The sequence below is a fragment of the Schistocerca piceifrons genome, chromosome 6 (assembly GCF_021461385.2).
Source record: "Schistocerca piceifrons isolate TAMUIC-IGC-003096 chromosome 6, iqSchPice1.1, whole genome shotgun sequence".
NCBI lineage: Eukaryota > Metazoa > Arthropoda > Insecta > Orthoptera > Acrididae > Schistocerca > Schistocerca piceifrons.
This window is the reverse complement of record NC_060143.1, coordinates 12059104-12085314: the sequence shown is the minus strand read 5'-3', so window position 1 is coordinate 12085314 and position 26211 is coordinate 12059104. Positions and strand designations below refer to the sequence as shown.

At 43.7% G+C, this 26211-nt stretch overlaps 1 protein-coding gene across 1 annotated transcript; it reads right to left on the bottom strand.

Moving 5' to 3' along the window:
- LOC124802868 lies at window positions 1-24252 on the bottom strand. Its single transcript, XM_047263909.1, has 2 exons — window positions 24128-24252; window positions 1-450 (listed from the first exon to the last, which is right to left on the bottom strand). The coding sequence occupies exons 1-2, from the start codon at window positions 24216-24218 to the stop codon at window positions 161-163; spliced, it is 381 nt and encodes a 126-aa protein (XP_047119865.1). The 5' UTR covers window positions 24219-24252; the 3' UTR covers window positions 1-160.
- Window positions 24253-26211: the final 1959 nt, after the last annotated feature.

Sequence of the window (26211 nt, the reverse complement as noted above, 5' to 3'; positions counted from 1 at the left end):
TGCATTTGTGCCTTGAGAATGGCAGGGTGTGCTGCTGTCGAAATATCGGCGGTGTTCGACGACGTCACCCGGCAGCAAACCCGTAAGTTATTTGAACGTATGAAATAAGTTTTGTAATTTGACGACATATATGCTGCCAGGTACAAGACGACGTCCCTTATTAGAATCTCGTGCGCGGCAGAGTTCTGAGGTCCGGTACTCTGGTGCCGAGCATGCGCAGCTCCGGCTGCGCCGCGGAGTCGGCCTCCGCCTCTGGGGGCGGCGCCGTGGAGGGGGCGGCGTCGTTGCGGCAGCTGCAGGCGGGCACTGGCGCGCGGTAGCTGCAGCCCAGCGAGCCGGGTTGTCCCTGGCCGCGGCACAGCAGCTCGCAGCCGAGGTCGGGTATCCGCAGCCGCCGGCTCAGCTGCGAGCACACCGGCACCCCGTCCTGGCAGCACTCCTCCGGCGCGCCTGCAACCGACAACACCGGCCGCCTACCCTTTTGTTTGCAACCCGGAGGCAAAGGCTGAAGAGGAACACACTACACACTGACAACGGAAACTCCCCATCGCAGCCCCCTCACATTTAGTGGTAAGACGGGCAATTGGACAGCCCGTCAAAAACTGAACAAAGATGAAGCACGAAAACAGGAAGAAGGTGTACTGAACTGTGCGAAAAAGAGGCAAAATGGAAACAGTGGACGGTCAAATGTCAACATCTGCAACGTCGAGAGAATGTAAGCGACTGTGGCCTCGTGGTCACGTGGTCACGGTGTTGGACTGCTTAGAGAGAAATCTGGGTTCAAAACTCACTCACGCCCCACTTTCTTAGCACAAAATTATGAACTGGCCTTCCGGTCTGTGACATGTCTGTTCGCTGTATTCAAATGTGTGTCTGTATCGTGATGTAACGTCCGTCTGCAACAGCGACGTCTAATGAAAGGACCTCCCTATATAAGTACCTCCTATTTGCCGTACACAAGTACCACATGTTGTGCCTCTTCCGTTACATTTTGGAAGCTTTGACTCTTATTTTACTTCGTTGTGTCATAGCTCACACCTCTATGAGAGGTCTACGAGGCATCGAGCATACTCTCACTATTCATAACATTTACTTGCGATGGTAATATATCTGAGTCGTGTTGCGGCTCACATTGGTGCCGTTGGTAGGTTGGCATCATGTAATAGGTATAGTGGCGTGTCGTTTTCTTCTTGTGTTTACTGGCGCCACTATGTTTGCTAGCATTGTCTGTCCGTGAGTGGCAGCAGCAGCGGTTAGTACGCTGGTACTATCTTTGGAGGGACGTCAAGTGTTTTCCAGTTTGGAGCATGTCAGGGAGTTCAGTTGGGACGGAGCAGCAGCGAGGTCAGGCAGTGCGAGGACATGCTAGGACCGCTGGCGGCACGCAGGCACTGCCGGATCGAGGGGCTGCAGTTGCGATGGCCACAACCTCGTTGTCCACCGGACCCAGGACGTTTGAGCTGAGTGAACATTAACCCAGTAGTGGCACCTCCACTATTTTGAGATCACGCCGTTTGTTTGCGCCTTGCTGCTCGCAGCGTCGCTGAGATGAAGAGCAACGAGTGGAGTGTTTGGAGTTGGCCAAATTTATTAGCTGTCTTCCACTTCTTATTATTAATCATTGAATTCCTTGTGTTATTGTTGGTGAGGTTCGGCCAGCAGTATTTTTTCTGCCTAGTGGCCATTAACGCCCCAGTTACCTGAGCTGGAGGTTAGTGTATTTTCGCCGCACTTGCCGCTGCTGTCCGGTAAGGCATGTAGTTCAATAGCCTCCTTGATTGTGGTTCGGATATTTTGTTTCCTTTGGACTAATTTGGTCATAGTGCTTCCTTCTGCTTCTGGATGTTCTAAGCACTGGATTCTGAAGATGCAGTGCTGTCTGCCAGTTCCGCCTTGCCTGGGTTATTTCATCATTGTATTGGCTATCAGACGTTAGGTAGGTTTTGGCAAGAGTGTTGGTCTGCGTTTAAACTGTCACTGGTTTGAGTTACCATCCGGTTAAGTGAATACAACTCTTGGCTGCCTGTCTCATCGTTTACGAAGTTGAGCGACTTTCCCAGGTCGATCCTTGGAGCACTGTCTGAGGTCCACTTCTCTCTTGGTTTGGTCAGAAATTTTTTAACAAAAATATTTTATGTGACTTAGAACAAAAAAAAAAAAATTTAATTTTGAATTATTACTGTTAGGGCCTTCAGCCGACAAACAGTTTGAATTCCTTGTTAATAACGCCTTCAGCCGTGAGTGTAATTTGTCTTAAGAAATTTTAATCAGACAAAATATCTTAACTCTGAATTGTTGATGATAGTTCTTTAAATATCGCTTTCAGAAGTTTAATTGCTTCTCAAGACTTTGTTATCCAGGCCTTCAGCTGTCAAATTGTTTTTTGAGTTATTACTATTGGGGACTCCAGCCGACAAATAATTTGAATTTCTTGTCAATAAGGCCTTCAACCGTGGATGCAGTTGGTCTTAAGAATTTTTAATTGAATATTGTCTCTTAGTAGTGAAATTTTGATGGTTGTCTTTAAAAATATTTTAGTATGTCCTGGAGAACTTAAACTGGTTCTTAAGAATTTGCTATCCAGGTCTTCATCCGTCAAATTGTTTTTTAAGTTATTACTATTGTGGCCTTCAGCCGAGAGATAATTTGAATTTCTGGTCAATAAGGCCTTCAGCCGTGAGAGCAACCTGTTTAAAAAAAATTTTAATTAGATATTGTCTCATTAAAGTCAGACCTGATAGTTGTTGCTTATTGTCAACTTTATTTGCAATTGTTTCCAAATAAGGTGTACGTGATTTGTAAAAAGACTGAACAACCAACGGTATCTGATTACGGCCCTATCCACACTGAATCATGCCTTCCCCTAATAACCCAGGTCTCAGTGGTAGCAGAGCGTGATTATGATTGTAATATTGCAATTATAGTTACCGTTGGTTCAAATTGTAACTCTGCCAGTGTTACACGATATTTGTCTTTGCTATTTTGTTGTTTCAGGTGATCGATTCTAATGGCAGTGAGGCAGTGCCCCGGGATCAGCCTGTTGAGGAAGGGCCACCTCATTTGTGAGTTGGCAATAAGGGGCCAGCCTATTGAGGGTAGTAGGCTTCACTACTGGGTTAATGTTCACTCGGCTCAAACTCTCTGGGTCTGGTGGACAACGAGGTTGTGGCCCTCGCAACTGTAGCCCCTCGATGTGGCAGTGCCTGCATGCCGCCAGCGATCCTGGGATGTCCCCCCCGCGCGGCCGGTCCACACTGCTCCTCCGCCCCAACTGAACTCCCCGACACACTCCGACCCCGAAAACACTTGACATCCCTCCAAAGATAGTACCACCGTACTAGATATCGATAACTGCTGCTGCTGCCACTCGCAGACAGACAACGCTAGCAAATGTAGTGGCGCCTGTAAACACAAGAAGAAAACGAGATGCGACTATCCCTATTACACGATGCCAACCTACCAATGGCACCAATGTGAGCCGCAACACAGCTCAATGTTCTTACCATATGAATCACATGCTATAAGCAATGTATAGTATGACAATTTTCGAGACTACAGAAGGAGAACAATCATGCCAATGACTGAACGGGCAGTTCATAAATATTCGGAAAAAATGGATGAAGAGGGAGGTGTGGATACAGATCTCCCATTTTGCGGTCCAACACCGCGACCATACAGCCTTGATGTGGTTCTCAGGAGTCGCTCGATGTTGCATGTCTTGAGCTTGGTATGTTCACTGTTTCTGCTTTGCATCTTTTCTCCAGTTCAATACGCCTTGTTCTTATTTTCATGCTTCATTGGTTCAGTTTTTGACAGGCTATTCTCTGAGTAATTTTACTGCTAAATCTGAACGTGGCGCGATGGGGAGTTTCCCTTGTGAGATGACAAACGTCACAGCGATATGCACATATACAGATGGTGATAGTATCGCGCACACAAAGTGTGTAAAGGCAGTGCATTGGCGGAGCTGTCATTTGTACACAGCTGATTCATGTGAAAAAATTTCCGACGTGATTATGGCTTCACGATGGCAATTAACTGACTTTGAACACGCAATAGTTGTTGAAGTTAGACCCATCAGACATTCCATTTCGGAAACCGTTAGGGGATTCAATATTCTAAAACCCACAGCGTCAAGACTATACCGAGAATACACAAATTTCAGGCATAACCTCTTACCAGGACAAATCAGTGACCGCAGTCCATCCCTTTATGACCGAGAACAGTGACGTTAGCGTAGAGATGTTAACAGATAGGCAACGTGACCGTAGAGATCCATGGGTGATGTAAGGCGAACGTATCTGTTCCGACTGTGTGGCGAAATTTGGAATTAATGGGCTATGGCAGCAGACAACCGACCCGGGTGCCTTTGTTAACAACACGACATTGCCTGCAGTGCCTCTGCTGGGTTCCTCACCATATCGGCTGGACTAGATGACTGACAACTATGACCTGGCCAGATGAGCCCCCATATCTGTTGGGAGAGCTATGCTACTGTCCGAATGTGGCAAAACTCCACGAAGTCATGGACCCAAGTTGTTCAAATGGTTCAAATGGCTCTGAGCGCTATGGGACTTAACATCTGACGTCATCAGTCCACTAGGACTTAAAACTACTTAAACCTAACTAAGCTAAGGACATCACACACATCCATGCCCCAGGCAGGATTCGAACCTGCGTCTGGAGCGGTCGCCCGGATCCAGATGAAGCACCTAGAACCTCTCGGCCACCCTGGCCGGCCGGACCAAAGTTGTCAGCAAGGTGCTGTGCAAGCTGGTGATGGCTCCATAATAGTGTGGGCTGTGTTTACATGGAATAGACTGGGTCCTCTGGGCCAAATGAACCGATCATTGACTGCAAATGGTTATGTTCAGCTACCTGGAGTCTATTTGCAGCCATTCATGAAATCGACGTTCCCAATCAACCATGGAATGCTTGTGGGTCACAATGCGCCATGTCACCGGGGCACAATCGTTCGCGATTACTTTCAAGAATAGACTGTTTGAGTGAATGATTTTACCACTCTGATCCCCGTCAAGAATCCCATCGAACATTTACGGGACATAATCGTGAGGTCAGTTCAAGTACAAAATCCTGCACCAGCAACACTTTCGCAATTATGGATGGCTATAAACGCAATATAGCTCACTACTTCTACGCGAGACTTCCAACGGTTTGTTGAGTCCACGCCACATCGAGCTGCTGCACTACGTCGGGCAAAAGGAGTTCCGACACGATATTGCGAGATATCCTATAAAAATTGTCACCTCACCGTATATTTCCTTTCCTGATAACGGAGCTGAGTCAGGCACTTAATAAATGCTGCATTTGAAGTGGTCGTACAGTAACGTTTACATCATCTATATAACAACAGACACATGTCTTTCATAGTAGGAGCTCTCTTACGTGCGTACACACATTCCCTCCAGCTAGTATATCTGATACAAGATCCTTTGATTCAAGCTTCTAAGAATTTCATTGCATTATTATCACCTGAGTTTCAAATTCCAAAATTTAATTTGCGTAAAGTTGAGGCACGGCAGTGCTGTATCATTTCACATCACACACCCATCCCAGCCTTAATAACTTCGTACACTACTTGCCATTAAAATTGCTACACCACGAAGATGACGCGCTACAGACGCGAAATTTATTCGACAGGAGGAAGATACTGTGATATGCTAATGATTGGCTCTTCAGAGCATTCACACAAGATTGGCGCCGGTGGCGACACCTACAACGTGCTGACATGAGCAAAGTTTCCAACCGATTTCTCATACACAAACAGCAGTTGACCGGCGTTGCCTGGTGAAACGTTGTTGTGATGCCTCGTGTAAGGAGGAGAAATGCGTACAATCACGTTTCCGACTTTGATGGTCGGATTGTTGCCTATCGCGACTGCGGTTTATCGTATCGCGACATAGCTACTCGCGTTGGTCGAGATCCAATGACTGTTAGCAGAATATGGAATCTGTGGATTCAGGAGGGTAATACGGAACGCCGTGCTGGACCTCAACGGGCTCGTACCACTAGCAGTAGAGATTACAGACATCTTATCCGCATGGCTGTAACGGATCGTGCAGCCACGTCTCGATCCCTGAGTCAACAGATGGGGTCGTCTGCAAGACAACAACCATCTGCACGAACAGTTCGACGACGTTTGAGCAGCATGGACTATCAGCTCGGAGACCATGGCTGCGGTAACCCTTGACGCTGCATCACAGACCGGAGGGCCTGCGATGGTGCACGAATGGCAAAACGTCATTTTTTCGGATGAATCCAGGTTCTGTTCACAGCATCATGATGGTCGCATCCGTGTTTGGCGACATCGCGGTGAACGCACATTGGAAGCGTGTATTCGTCATCGCCATACTGGTGTATCACCCGGTGTGACGGTATGAGGTGCCATTGGTTACACGTCTCGGTCACCTCTTGTTCGCATTGACGGCACTTTGAACAGTGGACGTTACATTTCAGATGTGTTACGACCCGTGGCTCTACCCTTCATTCGATCCCTGCAAAACCCTACATTTCAGCAGCATAATGCACGACCGTAAGTTACAGGTCCTGTACAGGCCTTTCTGTATACAGATAGTATTCGACTGCTGCCCTGGCCAGCACATTCTCCTGATCTATGACCAGTTGAAAACGTCTGGTCAATGGTGGCCGAGGAACTGGCTCGTCACAATACGCCAGTCACTACTCTTGATGAACTGTGGTATCGTGTTGAAACTGCATGGGCAGCTGTACCTGTACACGCCATCCAAACTCTGTTTGACTCAATGTCCAGGCGTATCAAGGCCGTGATTACGGCCAGAGGTGGTTATTCTGGCTACTGATTTCTCAGGATCTATGAACCCAAATGGCGTGAAAATGTAATCACATGTCACTTCTAGTATAATATATTTGTCCAATGAATACCCATTTATCATCTGCATTTCCTCGTGGTGTAACAATGTTAATGGCCAGTAGTGTAGATTAAAGTAACGACAGAGATAAGTAATCAGCTGGAAACATTTGAAGATGGATGTGAGAGTGTATAAAAGTGAGATTGGTGAAAACAGCATCGTGATTCGAGCTAGGGCTCATGAGATTTTCAAATTTTAACTGAGTTTGACGATACGGATTCTTGAAGACACGAGCAGCCATTGTCGCACTGGAAGGAGTAGACGCACACAAAATTCAAGTGAACATAATGGGAGTGCAGATTGCTGCATCTGAAATTCTGGAAGGCTGGAGTAAGAATACTGAGAATGACGAACATAAAAATAGGACTTAGTTTGCAGGGACAGACACGTCTCAGCTGAGCCCTCGTAGCTGGTAGCCTGGTCCAAGAAAGGAAAAATAGTCGATTGTGAAATTACGGTCTGTCAGAGTTAGGAAGTAGGAGGAATTATGTAATGTATCGCTCTGAAATTGGCTTCACTGGAGGCATCTATTTAAGCCGTTATAGTATGAGATAAATAATCTTAACGTGAATGGTCTGACGTCATTGCGACACAGAAAGGTTAGCAGTGGGGGTGGCACGCCATTGTTCAAGGAGGATGTGGTTGGTGTTGAAAGAGTCGGACGTGCAGCGAACGTCAGCCCCATATCTATGGCATGATCAACTTGCTTTTATTCATGTTAACTTGATACGTCTAATCAAGTACAAAAGTATGTTTTGATTTGTGACAATTTTAAGCTGACTTGGCCAACGGCCTTGTCGTAGTAGTAACACCGGTTCCTGTCCGATCACCGAAGTTAAGCACTGTTGGGCTGGCCTAGCACTTTGATGGGTGACCATCCGGTCTGCCGAGCGCTGTTGACAAGCGGGGCGCACTAAGCCCTTCTGAGGCAAACTGAGGAGCTACTTGATTCAGAAGTAGCGGCTCCGGTCTCGGAAACTGACGTACGGTTGGGAGAGCGGTGTGCTGACCACATGCCCCTCCATATCCCCAACCAGTGACAACTGTGGGCCGACGATGACATGGCGGCCGGTCGGTGCCGTTGGGCCTTCCTGGCCTGTTTTGGACGAGTTACGCTGACTTACCTGTTAGATGAACAATTAATGAGCAAAGCTTGTGCCGTGCGATACACCTACACTCCAACTCATGTTGGTACACGTGATGATTTGTTTCCTCTAGCTGTTTAATGTTTCATTGTTGTGATTGTGTTATCACTGCCGACTTCTGGATCGTGAGGACGGTAGATTTAGATAATTTTTTGTCTTTCGGAATATTGAAATATTAATTACCAGCAGATCCTAAACTACCCTGGCGTTGTGGTTTTAAATCCCGCACGCCAGAGAGCATCAAACATATACCACAGCATAACAGCGTTGTGTCAGCTTATACTTGTAAATTCATATGCGAGTAACGGTTTCGTTGGAGGCAGTAGTGCCATGTCGTTCAGAAGTGGTTATGGTCGCATGATCTCTGTGAATTCTGATTAAACGACTTGTAACTCTGTACAATTGATATAACGAATGTTGTTGTTCTGGTCTACAGTACGAAGACTGGTTTCGTGCTGCTCGCCATGCCGCTCTATTCTGTGCTTGCTTCATCATCTCCGAATAACTACGTGTACTACAACGTACATTCTTCTAAATCTCCTTAGTGCAATCATCTCTTCGTCTTCCTCTGCAGTTTTTACGCCACACACTTCACTCCGTTATTAAATTGGTGATCCCTTGATGTCTCACAATGTGTCCTGTCAACCATCTTCTAGTCGGGTTGTGACACAAATTCCTTTACTCCGCAATTGTATTCAGTACCTCCTCATTAGTTACGTGATCTTCCCATCAAATCTTCAGCATTCTTCTATAGTACCACACTTCAAAAGCTTGTATTCTCTTTCTGTCTAAATTGTTTATCGTCCATGTCTCACTTCCAGACATGGCTACACTCCATAGGAATACTTCAGAAAAGATTTCCTATCACTTAAATCTTTCGATGTCAACAAATTTCTCTTCTTCAGAAACGCTTTTCTTGGCGATTCAAGTCTACATTTTATATCCTCTCTACTTTAGCCCTCATCATGTATTTTGCTTCCGAAATAACAGAACTCATCTACAACTATCAGTGTCTCATTTCTTAACGTAATTTCCTCAGGATCAGCTGATTTAATTCGAATACATTACATTATCCTGTAAGATCTGAGATAAGTTGTAGGGTCAGTATTGCCTCAAGCGTTCCTACATATTTCCAGAGTCCACACAGTTCTTCCCAGAGGTCGGTTTCTACTAGTTTTCCCACTCTTCTGTAACAGAATTCGTGTTAGTATTTTCAACCATGACTTATGAAATTGATGGTTCATTAATATTCACACCTGTCAGCACCTGCCTTCTTTTGAGTTGGAATTATTATATTCCTCTTGAAGTCTAAGGGTGTATCGTTTGTCTCACATATCTTTCACACCAGATGGAAGATTTTTATCGTAGTTGGCTCTCCCAAGGCTATCAGTAGTACTGACGGAATGTTGTCTATTCCCTGTTTCGACATGGATCTTTCAGTGCTCCGTCAAATTCTTCTCTCGGTATTATATTCCCCACCTCGTCTTCACCTATACCCTCTTGCATTTCTGTAATACGGCAAGTGCGTCTGCCTTGCACAGTCCTTCTATATACTCCTCCAACCTTTCAACTTTTCCTTCTTTGCTTAGGACTGGTTTTCTGTAGGATCTCTTTATATTCATCATCTGCTTCTCAATTCTCCAAAGAGCTCTTTAATTTTGCTACAAGAAGTATCTATCTTTCCCCTAGTGAAATGTGTTTGTAAATCCTTACAATTGTCCTACACCACTCCTGCTTAGCCATTTTGCACTTCCTGTCACTCTCATTTCGCATTCGCCTCCTTCATTTATCACATTTTTATATTTCCTCCTTCCATCAGTAAAATTCGGTATCTCCTGTGTTGTCCAAGGATTTCTACTGTTCCTTTTCGTTTTACCTATTTGATCCTGTGCTGCCTTCACTATTTCGTTTCTCAAAGCTACTCTTTCGTCTTCTACTGTATTCCTTTCCCCTGGTCTACTCAGTCGTTGCCTGATGCTCCCTCTGTAATTCTCAACAACCTCTGATTTTGTAGCTTATGCTGGTACCATCTCTTGAATTTCCTATCTTTTTCCAATTTCTTTAATTTTAATCTACAGTTCATATCCATAAAATTGTGGTGAGAGTTCACACCCGCCCGTGGAAATGTCTTACAATTTAAAATCTGAATCTTAAATCTCTGTCTTACCATATAAAATGTATCTGAAGCCTTCTGGTGTGTCCATGTCTCTTCCAGGTATACAACCTTCTTTCACGATTCTTAAGTCAAGTTTTAGCTGTGATTAAATTACGCTGTCTATAAAATTCTAAGGCAACTTTCTCTTTCATTTGTTTCCCCCAGACCATATTTACCTACAATCTCTCTTTCTCTTCGTTTTACAGCTATCAGATTCCAGTCCTCCATCATTATTAAACTTTCGTCTCCCTTAACTACCTGAATAATTTCTCTTATCTCACCACACGTTTCTTCCGTCTTTTCACCATCTCAGCTTCGTTGTGGCTGCATCTGTGGTAAGGTTATCTGCATTTGCTGAAGCACGCAAGCCACCTCACCAACAGAAAGGTCAGTGGTTCATGGAGGCAGTGAACACAAGTATGGAATGTAACGGAGGAATGGAGATGACGAATGTACACCTACCCAAGCCACGGGCCCTCGGGAACATGTAACGATTTTACCAGATTGGTTTGCTATTCATTTACTGGTGTACCAACATCTGCCAGTGCAGTTTTGTCAGAGTATTCGTAATCAGAGTTCATATGTTGCACCGCATTCTATTGTCAACAACACCGCTGGTAATAGAAGGTGAAATTAATAGGTTAAGGATGTGAGACGCAGAACAACGAAGTGGATATGTTGTTAACTGAGTCACGCACCGCTATTAGGCTTCCACTTCCTAGTACAGGCAGTTTGTAACACAGTAAGTTGTTGTTAGGGCTTCGACAGTTATTTTCTCTCGAAGTAAAACCATGTGTTTTGCTTTGAGTGTCACCAAAAAGGCTGAATCTTGTTATTTTCAAGCACCGGAGGTATTAACAGAGCGATTCATGTGACAGGTGGTGATGGCTGTGTGTTGGTATACGGCCTTTTAGTATGGCATGTGAGGGAGAGTCACAAAAAGAGAAAGCAACTCGCCAGGCAGTGACGCAATGGGTAAGCCTGCACCAAATCACATTATCTGCAGAAAGGGCCTCCAAGGATTTGGCCTGTGCTTCAGGATCATGACGTGCAACGAATGAGCAGCAGTTCTAAGAACGATATGGGCCAACTAAGCACTGTTTTGTTTTAGAACAGGCTTGGTAACTGAGTCATTTTTAGTGTGCAAAATGAAGGCTTTACGCAAAAGAAAGCCCAAGACGACCTTGTAGAATACTGAGACAGAGGGGAGAGGCCTGATGTTACGACCTGCGCTCTGGATCGGGACATCAGCAAATGATTTTATGATTCATTGCTGGTGTACATTTGGCCCAGTTTGTCCCAGCCACCAGCATACATACTGTGAGAAGGCACCTCAAACATCATTTGACTCCACAAACAGTCCACTGATTGTCAGATAAAGAAATATGCTACTGCATCCAGAAAAGCCCGCCTGTCAACGTTCTGGGATCTCAAAGTAATATCTAACACCTAGGGAACTATCATTGATACAATTTTTTAAAACTGACATATTGAAAGCTGAAGTATTCGACTCATTAGATTTTTGTACAAAAACTTAAAAATTACAGTATTTACATTACCGGTTTCAGCACTTGATTATCGTCTTCAGATGAGATTAATACCCCAACAGCTTCGTCCAGGTATAAAAATTCTAGTTATAAAATCTTATTTCGTACGTCAATATATTGTCATGTGGGTTCCTGTTGTCATGTCCTAGTTCATGAACCACGGGCAACGTATGAGTGGCCAAGTAAGTTGTCCTGACAGTCAGGATACCAGTTACTTTGGAGTAAGGCTGGGCATCTCGGACATATTCTGAGTCGTGGTCACCTTCGTGCTCAGACAGCAAAGACTACCAAATCCACCGGCTAGTCCCTCAACCGTTAGGGGTAAAACCCAATGGGACCCGCGGCAAGTAAGGCTAGCAACCTGCTTCCCTGGTACTTTAAATATGATGCTGGCAACAATCAGAGCAAAATGCCTCGGACCTTTGGAGGTGACGGAGTCCCACCTCCAATTGACAAACCAGGGACTCCTAAGATACGACTCGGCAAACGAATGGTAACGAGATGGGGAGCTATTAATATTAGTGGGGGCTACTCTGGGAAGAAGGTAGAGCTGGCAGAGGCTGCAAGTAAGATGCGTTTGGACGTTTCAGCTGTTAGTGACATTCGGGTAAGGGGTGAGAAAGAAGAGGAAGTGGGAGAATACAAGGTTTACCTTTCAGGAGTCAAAGCAGGAATAGCACAATGGGGCGTAGGGCTTTACATCAGGAAAGAAATGGAATCCAGCGTAGTTGCAGTAAGATACGTAAACGAACGACTGATGTGGATAGATTTGACAGTGTCTAACAAGAAAATTAGGATTGTGTCAGTATATTCGTATTGTGAGGGGACAGATCAAGATAAGATGGATAGTTTTCATGACACACTCAGTGACATAGTTGTTAGAGTAAAGGACAAGGACAGTGTTCTGCTCGTGGGTGATTTTAATGCCAGGATTGGAAATCGAACAGAAGGGTATGAAAAGGTTATGGGTAAATTTGGAGAGGATATGGAGGCCAATAGGAACGGGAAACAACTCTTGGATTTCTGTGCCAGTATGGGCTTAGTAATCATAAACTCATTTTTTAAACATAAGAACATTCACCGGTATACTTGGGAAGGCAGGGGAACCAGATCTGTCATTGACTATATAATAACAGATCAGGAATTCAGGAAGGCTGTGAGGGACACACGTGTATTCAGGGGATTCTTTGATGACACTGATCACTATTTAATCTACAGTGAAATTGGTATTGTGAGGCCAAAAGTACAGCAGGTCAGGTCCATATGTAGGAGGATAAGAGTGGAGAAACTTCAGGATAAGGAAATCAGGCACAAGTACATAACAGTGATCTCAGAAAGGTACCAGTTAGTTGAATGTAGGCAATTACAGTCATTGGAAAAGGAATGGACAAGGTACAGGGACACAGTACTAGAAGTGGCTTAAGAATGTCTTGGAACAGTAGTGTATAAAGGTAGGATGAAGCAAACAGCTTGGTGGAATGACACAGTCAAGGCAGCCTGTAAAAGGAAAAAGAAGGCATATCAAAAATGGCTACATACTAGAACTAAGGTAGACAGAGAAAGGTATGTTGAAGACAGAAACAAAGCCAAACAGATAATTGCAGCATCCAAGAAGAAATCTTGGGAAGACTTTGGAAACAGGTTGGAGACGTTGGGTCAAGCTGATGGAAAACCATTCTTCGAAAGGGAGGTAAGAAGGAAATGACGAGTATTATGGACAGGTCAGGAAATCTGCTGGTGAATCCTGTTGATGCCTTGGGCAGGTGGAGGGAATATTTTGAAGAGTTGCTCAATGTAGGTGAAAATACGATCAGTAATGTTTCAGATTTCGATGTACAATGGAATAGGAATGATGATGGAAATAGGATCACATTTGAGGAAGTGGAGAAAATGGTCAATATATTGCAGTGCAATAAAGCGGCTGGGGTGGATGAAATTAAGTCGGAACTCATCAAATACAGTGGAATGTAAGGTCTTAAATGGCTACACAGGATAACTGAAATGGCGTGGAGTCGGGACAGGTTCCATCAGACTGGACGAAAGCAGTAATCACACCAATCTTTAAACATGGAAACAGAAAAGATTGTAACAACTACAGCGGTATGTCTTTAATCAGCGTTGTGGGTAAAATCTTCTCAGGTATTGTTGAAAGGAAAGTGCGAGTATTAGTTGAGGACAAATTGGATGAAAATCAGTGTTGGTTTAGGCCTCTTAGAGGTTGTCAGGACCAGATCTTTAGCTTACGGCAAATAATGGAGAAGTGTTACGAGTGGAATAGGGAATTGTATCTATGCTTTATAGATCTAGAAAAGGCGTATGACCGGGTTCCTAGAAGGAAGTTATTGTCTGTTCTACGAGATTATGGAATAGGAGGCAAACTTTTGCAAGCTATTAAAGGTCTTTACATAGATAGTCAGGCAGCAGTTAGAGTCGACGGTAAATTGAGTTCATGGTTCAGAGTAGGTTCAGGGGTAAGACAAGGCTGCAACCTGTCTCCACTGTTGTTCATATTATTTATGGATCATATGTTGAAAACAATAAACTGGCTGGGTGAGATTAAGATATGTGAACACAAAATAAGCAGTCTCGCATATGCAGATGACTTAGTTGTGATGGTAGATTCGATTGAAAGTTTGCAAAGTAATACTTCAGAGCTAGATCAGATATGTAAGGACTATGGTATGAAGATTAACATCTCCAAACGAAAGTAATATCAGTGGGAAAGAGATATAAACGGATTGAGTGCCAAATAGTAGGAACAAAGAACAGGTGAACGGTTTCAAGTACTTAGGATGCATATTCTCACAGGATTCCAACACAGTGAAAGAACTGGAAGCGAGGTGTAGCAAAGCAAATGCAGTGAGCGCTCAGCTACGATCTACTCTCTTCTGCAAGAAGGAAGTCAGTACCAAGACTAAGTTATCTGTGCATCGTTCAATCTTTCGACCAACTTTGTTGTACGGGAGCGAAAGCTGGGTGGATTCAGGTTACCTTGTCAATAAGGTTGAGTTACGGATATGAAAGTAGCTAGGATGACTGCAGGTACTAGTTGATGGGAACAATGGCAGGAGGGTGTCCCCAATGAGAAAATCAAAGAAAAACTGTGAATGAACTCTATAGATGTAGCAGTCAGGACGAACAGGCTTAGATGGTGGGGTCATGTTACACGCATGGGAGAAGCAAGCTTACCCAAGAGACTCATGGGTTCAGCAGTAGAGGGTAGGAGGAGTCGGGATAGACCAAGGAGAAGATACCTGGATTCGGTTAAGAATGATTTTGAAGTAATAGGCTTAACATCAGAAGAGGCATCAATGTTAGCACTGAATAGGGGATCATGGAGGAATTTTATAAGGGGGACTATGCTCTAGACTGAACGCTGAAAGGCATAATCAGTCTTAAATGATGATGATGATCCTCACATATTAAAAATGACTGAAATTAAAATGTTTCATGTGCTATTCATGTAGCGATAATGGCAGAGAGGGTTACAGGAAAAGGGGGAAGGGAACAAACTAAGGCCATAGGTGAAGTGAGGAGGATTACAGGGTGTTCTGTTTCTACTCATGATTACGCGTTTTTAATATGAAAATCTGTATTTTGGTAGTTTCGTGCACTACCTCATTATAGAATTTCGTCTTTTATATCGAGTATGCGAAGGCATACTTTCCAAGAAATCAAGGAAAGAAACTGTTACGATTGTTGCTTATGTACCCGCAAAGTGGTGAACATGTGTTCGTTTCCCAACTGCATTGATTTTTTATTTGTATTTTTGCCATATCAGAATCAACAGCAATAGAAGGGTTAATAAGGTAAATAAACCAGTTACATTATGCCGTTTCAACACACCGAGGATCAATGAGAACTACCATGTTGTTGGTACAATATCTTATAGTTAAATGAAAGTTAATAACATATTTACGACTAAACCTTTCAGGGCATGGAAAGATGCAAAGCATGGTCATACGTTTCGTGCTCGGAGTAGCGCACTGAGGAGAGTTGCAAACTTGTGAGGTAACTCCCCGTGCGTGCTGGTTCGCGTCTCAGGGCGACCAATTTCTTTTTTTTTTTATTACCCTTCGCGTTTTCTTATAGGTTCTGATATTCTATTATTAGTGTAAAAAAATAATATTCTAAAAAAAATTCGGTGTTATGTAAATATTAGTGCGCTGTTCCTGAAAAGTGACTTTGTATAGTTGGTTTATATATGTACAAGACACCTGGCACTACTTGCAGTTTGATACTTTGCACTTCTTGTTTTAAGTTATGTATTTCACGTATTGCAAAGATTCTGCTGCTGAATAGGAGCAGGCATAATGTAAGAATTAGCCTACTATTTTACTCAAAAGTGAAATGATGAAATAATTTTTATCTTATTTGGAGAATTTGGTAAATTTGTATCGCGCTGTCCATGATGGAACTTATATAAGACGATGTCCTTATTGACTCGAAGTGATACTTTCCATTTTGTCTTATGACATGCCAAAGATATTGAAGCTTTAACTGTTGTATACTACAGAGAGAAAAGCATGACTAGCATATTAACAAGGGACCAAATGTGCGTTTTGAAACGGCTGTACACTTCGTAAACAGTGGTGAGCCAGCCAGGTACAGCCAAAAACTGCCTCCGGAGCGCTCTGCGATCGCGTATACCACGTTGAGAATACGTATCGTAGACTATGTGATCAAAAGTATCCGGACACCTGGCTGTAAATGATTTACAAGTTCGTGGCGCTCTTCGTCGGTAATGATGGAATTCAATATGGTGTTGCCCCACCCTTAGCCTTGATGATAACTTCCATTCTCGCAGGCATACGTTCAGCCAGGTACTGGAAGGTTTCATGGGAATGGCAGCCCATTCTTCACAGAATGCTGCACTTAGAAGAGATATCGATGTCGGTCGGTGAGGCCTGGCACGAAGTCGGCGTTCCAAAACATCCTAAAGTGTTCTACAGAATTCAGATCAGGACTCTATGCAGGCCAGTCCACTACAGGGATGTTATTGTCATGTAACCACTCCGCCACAGGCAGCGCATTATTAACAGGTGCTCTATCGTGTTGAAAGATGCAATCGCCATCCCCGAATTGCTCTTCAACAGTGGGAAGCAATAAAGTGGTTAAAACATCAATGTAGGCCTGTGGTGTGATAGTGCCACGCAAAACAACTATTGGTGCAAGCCCCCTCCATGAAAAACACGACCACACCATAACACTACCGTCTCCGAATTTTACTGTTGGCACTGTACACGCCGGCAGATAACGTTCACCGGTCATTTGCCATACCCACACCCTGCCATCGGATCGCCTCATTGTGTACCGTGATTCGTCACTCAACAAAACGTTTTTCCACTGTTCAATGGTCCAATGTTTACGCTCCTTACACCAAGCGATGCATCGTTTGACATTTACCGGCGTGATGTGTGGCTTATGAGCAACCGCTCGACCATGAAATCCAAATTCTCTCACCTTCCGCCTAACTATCATAGTACTTGTCGTGGGATACTTTTGATCACTTAGTGTATGCACAAGTCGCGTCGTTTTTGAGCGATCAGTAGTACGTTGAACCAGGCACCCTGAACGGTGACGTCCAAAAGCAGGGACGATGTGCCGACGGCTTAAGTCTGTGACGTTAATCCATGAATCAAATTCTACCTGACTGCAGACAGAGTGCAGCCTTTCCTTCATCATGGCACCAGGAGGATGTGGGTGGTGAATCCGTCGTCACGTCTACCTTTTACCCACTATGAAGATACCCGGTATTCTGACAGCAGGCTGAGTGGACCTGGAGCCGTCCGAGACATAATGGAACGAGTAAAAATAGACACTTGCTACACGGGATTAAGCTCACGAGCTCCACGGCTGGAGTCTGGTGCTCTATCCATTAGAACACGACGGCAGATGGTTGTGCATCTGATTTCAAATATTATTTCACTTGTGACATTCTGTGTTATTTCTCTTATCTCAGAATCACGTAACGGCATTGTGTTGTTCTGGTTCAATTTTGTGGGAATCTTGAGACAGTCTTTATTTAATATAATTGGTCAGGCAGAATAGCAGAGCAAAATATTAAAAGTGCTTCATGATTTTGAGGTCAGGTATAGGAATTATACCAGAAAATGCAACATTCCACTGGAGCGTCAGGAAGTAGAATGGTTCTTCAAGGAATTATAGCGAGAGTAGTAGCATACCTCATCGTTCTGTTTTCATTCGAGAAACTAATGAATCATCCGTGTTAACTGAAGTGTTAGATTGAAAACTAACAGTAAAATGAGAGTGCATGATGTTGCAATTTGCAGAGATGCGAAGAGATTTTCCCAAGGATCGAAAATATTTTCGAGAAGAAACCAATGAAAAGTTGTGCAAACAAAGTAGCGATAGGTGATGCACGTCGCAATTCCACATAGGAAATGAGTGAAACAAAGAAACCTAGTACCAGCAGAGAGAGAGCGTACACTGGCAGTAGATAGGTCAGTAGAGGATAGTGACAAAGTGTGATTGACATTCAGAGAAAAATGTCTGGCAGTGCAAGTCCAGTTGGAAAAGCCTATGCAGAAATTATTGTTTCGCAAGTTCATGCTTTGAGATAGGTACAAGAGGATAACGATGTAAGGAAAGATAGCGACGTGAATGAAAGCAACTGTAGTCCTGCAAAGAAACGCCTTCTTCTAGGGAATCTGACAGAGCGGAAGGTTGAGAGAACAGGATCAGCCGGCAGCTGTGGCCGAGCGGTTCTAGGCGCTTTAGTCCGGAACCGCACTGCTACTGCGGTCGCAGGTTCTAATCCTGCCTCTGGGATGGATGCGTGTGATGTTCTTAGGTTAGTTAGGTTTAAGTAGTTCTAAGTCTAGGGAAATGCTGACCTCAGATGATAAGTCCCATAGTGCTTAGAGCCATTTGAACCATTTTGAACAGGATCAATTCCAATGAGTAATGGTAGTGGTCCAGGAATGAAGTATACATGTCTCTTACAGCAAGTGCAAGTCACAAGGGATAAAACTAATGATACAACAGACATTTTACATTTCGCAGCAGACGATACCATTTCAATGAATATACTGAAAGGAAAGTTAGATAGTATAAAAAATCCATTGACATGTTGAAAGGCGGCAATGTGTTTGCATAACATTACTGTCTACACAATCAAACAATGGAAACTTCAGGTTTAAATGTCAACAATATTTTAGAAAGGATAGATTGCTACTGACCGTAAAGGTGACACGCTGGGTTACAGACAGATACAATGAAAAGATTTTTATGCATTTAGCCTCCAACCAAAGCCTTCTTCAGAAAATAAAACACACATACATTCATCAAGCAAGCACATTTCATGCACACACAATGGCCATCTCTGGCAGCTCGACCCAGAATGCAACTGTATGTTGAGTGACAATGTGGAGTGGGAGAGAGGAGAGGGAGAGGTAGTAGGGTATGGATGGGGGAGAGAAGACTGCTGTCTGATGGAGTGCGCAGGCACTACATGGAGGCATAACAAGACTGCCAGTTGCAGCACTAGGAGACCGTAGGGTAAAGAGGTGGGGAGGGGTCATACAGGGAGGGGAAAGGGAGAAGAGCAGGGAAGGGGAAAGGTGGGTGATTGCATTGTCAGAGGCTGGAACACAATGAGGGTGAGCGGATGTGAATAGGAAGGAGACAATAGGACAGAGGGTGGAAACTGTTGGGTGGAGGTAGTAGGACAGTAGATTAGCAAAGGCTGAGGCCACGATAGTTACAGGAATGGAAATATGTTGCGATAAAACCCATTTGGCCAGTTCAAAAAAGCTGAGGGCAGAAGGTAGGATGCGAGTGGCCATTGAAATCAAGCACATTACGTCCAGTTGCTTGTTGTTCATAGTTTGGCGGCGGCAGTTCTTCCTGATGGACAGCTGGTTGGATGTTGTATCAATAAAAGTAGTTGTGCTATGACTGCAGCAGAGCTGGTATGTGACGTGGCTGCTTTCATAGTTGGCCTGATCCTCTGATGGGGCAGGATAAGTAAGTGACTCGACTGGTCAATCCATCCGCTCTTCACCCCCTATTCCAGTCTCTTCCCCTTTTCCTCTCCCCCACACACCTCCTCCCTACTCCCTCACCCCGCAGCCTTCCAATGCTGTGCCTGGCAGTCTTGACATGCCTCCATCTAATCCCTGCACACTCCACATCACTCCTCTCTCCCCCCATCCATACCCTGCCATTCGCCCCCATTCCCTGCCCAGAACCAGACTGCTGCTCAACGTGGCAGTTTCATTCTGTTCTGAGCTGCCAGACATTGCGATCATTTATCCATGAGATATGCTTGCTCTGTGAATGTGTGTTTTCTTTTCTGAAGGAGGCTTTGGCTGAAAGCTAAATAAGTAATAGCCTTTTCACTAGGTCTGTCTGCAAATCAATTTGTCATCTTTACGGTGATTAGTAAACTATGTTTTTCATACTAACTTACAGATCTAGTTAGGTTAACCAACAATCTTGATTGTTCTAACTACGGTTAATGTATAACTTTGTATGGTTTGTACCTAATGACACATGGTGACACAGTGTTTATCTTCAGCTGTTGGCCTCGTCTGCTTAAATTAACGAATGTACAGTAATTGGTAGACCTTTTGTTTTGCTATTCTTTTCTGCTCGATACATAGACCTACTAAGAGTTGGAAACGTTTTTCCACACCCCACCCTATCGTTCCCTTGGTCACAATCCCGCCTTTTTGTAACCTATTAAGCGGCGTACGGCGCACATTGCGTGTACTGGCACATCAGTATATTTTCTTTCAGCGTGTAATGTAAGTCGACGCTATACGAGACGACGAGATGCTGGACATTTGCACAGAAGTGCCGTTGTATATATTTAGAGGTCAATAATTTAGACGGAGGCAATCAGTTTTTCTCTATGCTACGGAACTGCCTATACTTTTTTTCGGTGTATGCGCCAACATTACTGTCCGTGCAGAAGTAAGTTTCGAAGTGCACGTATTCGATCCTGGCTAGCGATTACATAATTCTCTCGATTTGTTCTAGAGTCTGCTTCTTCACCTGGAAACATTTCATTCTTTTATGACTTCGTAAGATTGAGTAATTGGTAGGTAATTAAACTTGTAATTGTAGGTAATTAAGTTGTAAAGCCGTTATCTCCTACCAGTCCTTTTCTTTGAATGGAGACAACAGAAGAGAAAACTACAGCCTTCATTATAGGGGTGGAAGGTAATCAGTTGTCATTCCCAACGTAGACATACTCATTTGTACAGTCACCACTGGCAACTGGCAAGACTTCTTCTCTAACACGTGTGTTTCATGCCTTACTGTATTACCTGAAACGCAGTCGGTGGTAACACAGGATAAGAAAAATAAAACTAGCCTGGAAAAATATTTATGAGTCTGACACGGATTTGACGCTTGTTGACAAAAATGAGCACTTCCCATTACTCAAAATGCTGGAAACAATGATTTCAGTGTACCGGTCGGTTGCTGTCACATGTCTGTGCATCCGCATCTCTCACGTACTCTGTCCCGAGCGCATCGCTGTGTCATTACGTTCGTTGAGCAAGAGAGAGAAGCAGATGTGTCTAGTGACCAGATGTCACAGAACACGCGTCGTAACCATCCACGTCACTATTGTTGCATGATCTCAAGACTGCTGTTGTGGTGCGCAATATCTGTTGTTATGCAATGTCTGACACTGTAACACGAGTCTTTCAGCAAACTGTTAATGCTAACCAGCATGTCCGGAAATATTTAATTTATATGTGAGTCAGCCCACAGAAGATGAACGACAGTATGAATATTGTTAATATCTGCAGCCATTTTTCCTCAGTTGCTGCTCCAATTATGTTTTACCATACAGATAAGAAAAAAATCCGGTCTTTTGCAACTGAGCGTTTTATGGAAGTATATTTTGACTAAAGTTCAGTCTTGATCACGTCATGTATGTTTTAATGATACAGGTAACCGGTTTCGGTTCTTTCTACAAAACCATCCTAAGGGAGCCATGGGTCTGATGATGGTTTTGTAGAAAGAACCGAAACCGGTTACCTGTATCATTAAAACATACATGACGTGATCAAGACTGAACTTTAGTCAAAATATAACAATTAATTGGTCACTGCTTTCCAAAAATGTTCACCAAAATTTTATGGGAGTCTTATGCCATAAAACCAAAAGAGAGGGAATACGATCTATTCAGGAAGAATATTTTATACAGAAGCTCATAATATAAAAAATGTTCAAAAGAGCGACAACAGAAGAACAATATCCAAACTAAGTCACAGTTTACATTAAAAACGAAATAAATAAAAATTTCCATCCCTCCCTCCGTCCCACCCAAGGATCCTATTATGCTCTCACGCTCTACAGTTTCCACAATACCTGAGTCAGCATGTGTGCAAGACCACATGCAGTGCGCTACGGTATAAGTTACCTGAAATTTAATGCTTAAATGTAACCTATCCTTTAGAAACCTCTACTATGTGCATGTAATACTTACAGAAGAACACATGGATATATGAAACGGACACAAAAACGAATGCAGGTGTAAAAAACACAGCCATGTACAGGGTGTCCGAGGCGAATAGTCAGTATTCATTTGGAGCAAAAAACTTCACATGTCCCGATCCGAATGGTTTCCGCGATAGAACACATTTAATGTGCGTTTCTTTTAGGTCAGTGGTGGGACAGAATTACTTGCATTTGAAAGAAAATTCGTTTGTTGGACACCTTGAGGATGTTCCTGTTGCGACGCGGCCTGCAGTGTACTTCCAGCGTGACAGCGCTTCTCCACATTTTACGAGAAGTACGAGGGAACATCTCAGCCACGCTTGCCCTGATAAATAAATTTGTGCTAGTACAATTAACTGGCCGCCAAGGTCGCCAGACCTTACGTAATTAGATTTTTGTTGATAGGGTTGGGCGACGTCTGATGTGTAGAAAAGAATCTGAATACGCGAGATGAACTGCTTGGTTAAAATGGTTCAAATGGCTCCAAGCACTATTGGACTTAACATAGGAGGTCATCAGTCCCCTAGAACTTAGAACTACTGAAACCTAACTAACCTAAGGACATCACACACATCCATGCCCGACTCAGGATTCGAACCTGCGACCGTAGCAGCAGCGCGGATCCGGACAAGCGCCTAGAACCGCTCAAACAGTTCACAAATACAATGAAGTTTATGGTGAAATATTTGAACATTTATTGTGAACTGTACAAGAGCTGTCATGTGACGTCTGCGATAATACTTAGAGACGAATGTGTCAAAAATACTTATTTTGCATTTAATACTTTTTAAATAGCATGTTTTAATGTTTACTAATAGTTGTACATGTATAGATTTGTAAGCCTGAAAATATATCGAGTAATGCATAAAATAACTAATAACGTACATTTAATGTGTTCTGTCTCGAAAACCAATCGGACTAGGGCAAATGTTCATATGAAGTTCTTTGCTTCAAAGGTCTTTCCTGTCATGTCCCTGAATACTGGCAATTCCTTCTGCGGCACCCTATATTCGTAAACATTTAGATAAGTTAAATGAGCTGTCTGTAATAGCTACATCACTTCTATCAAAATATTTGTGTTAAATAATTTTCTTTGTGTTATAGACCACTGAAGAGGCCTAGTATGAACAGGCGAAACATTTTTGGTAGACGTAATCGTCAGTTACTATTTCAGTGGACACGGTATCATTGAGATTGGACCATGGATCAATGGAAACGCATCGGCTGGTGGAATGAATCACGTTTCTCGTTACACTAGGTCGACTTTCGTGTCCTGGTACGCCGTTCGAAACGCACGTCGCGCCACAGAGGCTGGTGGGGGCCGTATTGTGCTAGGGGCTGTGCTATGTTCCATGACACTTGTGTTAATAATGGAAGGCATGATGACAGTTGTGGGGTAATTGAACATCTTTGCGGACCACCTGCTCCATTTCTTGCTTGATGTCTTCTTCGACGGCGATGGCATTTTCCAGTGGAATAGCTGTCTTTGATAAGGCCATAACCGTGCCACAGTGCTGTGAAGAGTATGACAACGAACTACCGTTGATGTCTCGGCTACCAGAGTGATCTAGTCTCAACGCGAGTGGACACAGCCGAGACCCTGTGGGGCGCTAGCTCCGCGCCCACAAACACCGGCCGACAACTGACGGTAACTGCGTAACCTGTACATTGACATCTGTTACCACAAACTTACCAGCGGCTCGTCGAATCCACGCCGCTCCTGAACTGCCTTCCAAAGCTATTAAATAGGTGGTTATAATCTTTTGGCTCATCAGTGTGTATTAGAAAGTAATTTTAAATTATATTATCACATAAATACTCGGTCGCCAAGCCCACAGCACAATAATATCGAAAGGAGACGCAGGCAGCAGCCACAGCAGAAAGAGCAGTTACCTGGAGAAACGGCTCGCCCATACGGCATTCCGAAGCGAGACGCCGCCGTCAAAGCGGCCGTGGCCAGCAGAACGGCCAGCACCGCCTTCATGGCTGCAGTGTGTGTGGCCGGTCGGACACTGGGCCTCGTGCTGGTCGCTGCCGCACGAGGACAGCGCTGGCGCAGCTATCGGCGTAACTCTTCACGGACGGGGACGGGCCTTGCAGATAAACCTGCCACCTGCTGACCTTCCAGGAAGATATCCTTTTATCGCAGAGTTAACGACGAACAATGACTTTAAAACAATTTCAGACCACTCTGCGTCGCACATTCCTCGACGGTGGCGACGAACACCACAGCACTTACACCTACAAGTGCAGTGGAATGTGGTAGCTATATGGGACATCCTCACAGAATAAAAACGGTCGCCACACCGGGGCTATCACGATGACGTCTTTTTTAGACTGTTATCTCACCGAATCATGTATCTAGAGACCCCTCGAAGTATAGTCATTGATCACACTCCCTCCCCTATCCCTCCACCACTCATTCTCAATGCCACAGAGACTATAAGGAAGATCGTTTCTGGTAAACACGGCACCCAGTTATAATTAAATCATTTAAACCATGCCTGGATCCCCGCACAACTCTAAACTTTTCTGCAGCAGTTGCAGGGGATCAACACTGCTCAATGAGTTTCTTTAACACAATACGTTAAGTTTTTGACGTCTCTTCCTCTTCTGTCCAGTTTATTTACGATCACGTGTTGATCGTCGATTTTTCATTCAGTTGTGTCATCCAGCACATTCAACAAAACGCTGTACTTGACATCAACACTTTTCTTTGCGTGTAAAATAAACATTCCCACTTTGTACACTATTCGCCTAAATCGCTCGAGGGAATGTCCAAATGGTTCCTTTGAGAGGAAACAGCCGACTTCCTTCCCTCATCCTTCCCTAAATACGAACTTTTGCTCCTCTCCAGTGATCTCGTTGTCAACAGATCGTTAACTTTTGATCTTTCTTACAATTTTGGCCAACACTTCCAATTTAAACTCAATGGTTTACTTACACAAGATGTTCTATAGTACGGATGTGCTCACCTAGAGACTTTACTAACGACTGGCAACTTTTACTACAAGAGCATATAATATTTAATTTTTGCAGTGGGTAGCACACTCCAAGGTCATTTTCAGAAGTCCCCTCCTGGTTTAAACAACGGCCTGTAGACCATTCCAGAATTCGAGAGAAGAACAACCGTCAACATGATCAGTTTGAAGGTAGATACTCTCAGTGTAACGAAGCAACTTAAATCATTTCATAAAGACAATGTGTTGATAAAATATGTTGCTGCAATAGTTCAGTTTTGAGCGATCACGTAAAACTGCTGCCAAGACGAAACATCCGTATCTAAAAACTGGAAAACTACATAGGGCAGACCAACAAACAAGAACAGGAACAGAAGTAATCCACTGAATTACAGACCCATAGGATTCACGTAGATCGCTAGTAGGATTTGGAAAGACATACTGTGATCCAGCGTCATGAAATTCCTCAGCGTGAACGACCTAATCAACACGGTTTCAGAAGGTACCGTTCTTTTAAGAACACAACTGGCTCTTTATTCACACGAAGTAATTAGTGCTATCGATAGGGGGTCTCAGTCTGATGCATATTTCTAGATTTCCAGAAAGCGTTTGACACCATTCCTCGCAAGCAGCTTCTGATAAATAAACAAAAAAACTGCGACTGTGGAAGAAACTCCTAAAAGACAACATACTTCTACTAAAATTGTATACTTTTAGAGTATCGTCTCAGCTCTGAAATTGGATTCCTGGTTTCCTGTCAGAAATATTTTAACTTTTCATAGTAATTGACGAGAAGGCATCTAGTCAACTTGAAGCTGTACCTGGGGTTTCTCCAGGAAATGTTACAGGACCTCTGCTATTCTTGAGCTATATAAACGATATAACAGACAATCTCTCATTATCATACGATGCTTTGATTAACATTCTAGTAAAGTCATCAGAAATCAAAACTAATTACAAAACAATTTAGATATCTGCGTGATGCGAAAAGTGGCAATTCACTCTGAATAATAAAAA

Bases quoted from the DNA above. Each gene is read 5' to 3' on its own strand.
- LOC124802868 (XM_047263909.1), bottom strand. From the start codon at position 24,218: ATGAAGGCGGTGCTGGCCGTTCTGCTGGCCACGGCCGCTTTGACGGCG. The intron at 451-24,127 runs GTAACTGCTCTT...TGTCGGTTGCAG, and splicing joins TGGGCGAGCCGTTTCTCCAG to GCGCGCCGGAGGAGTGCTGC.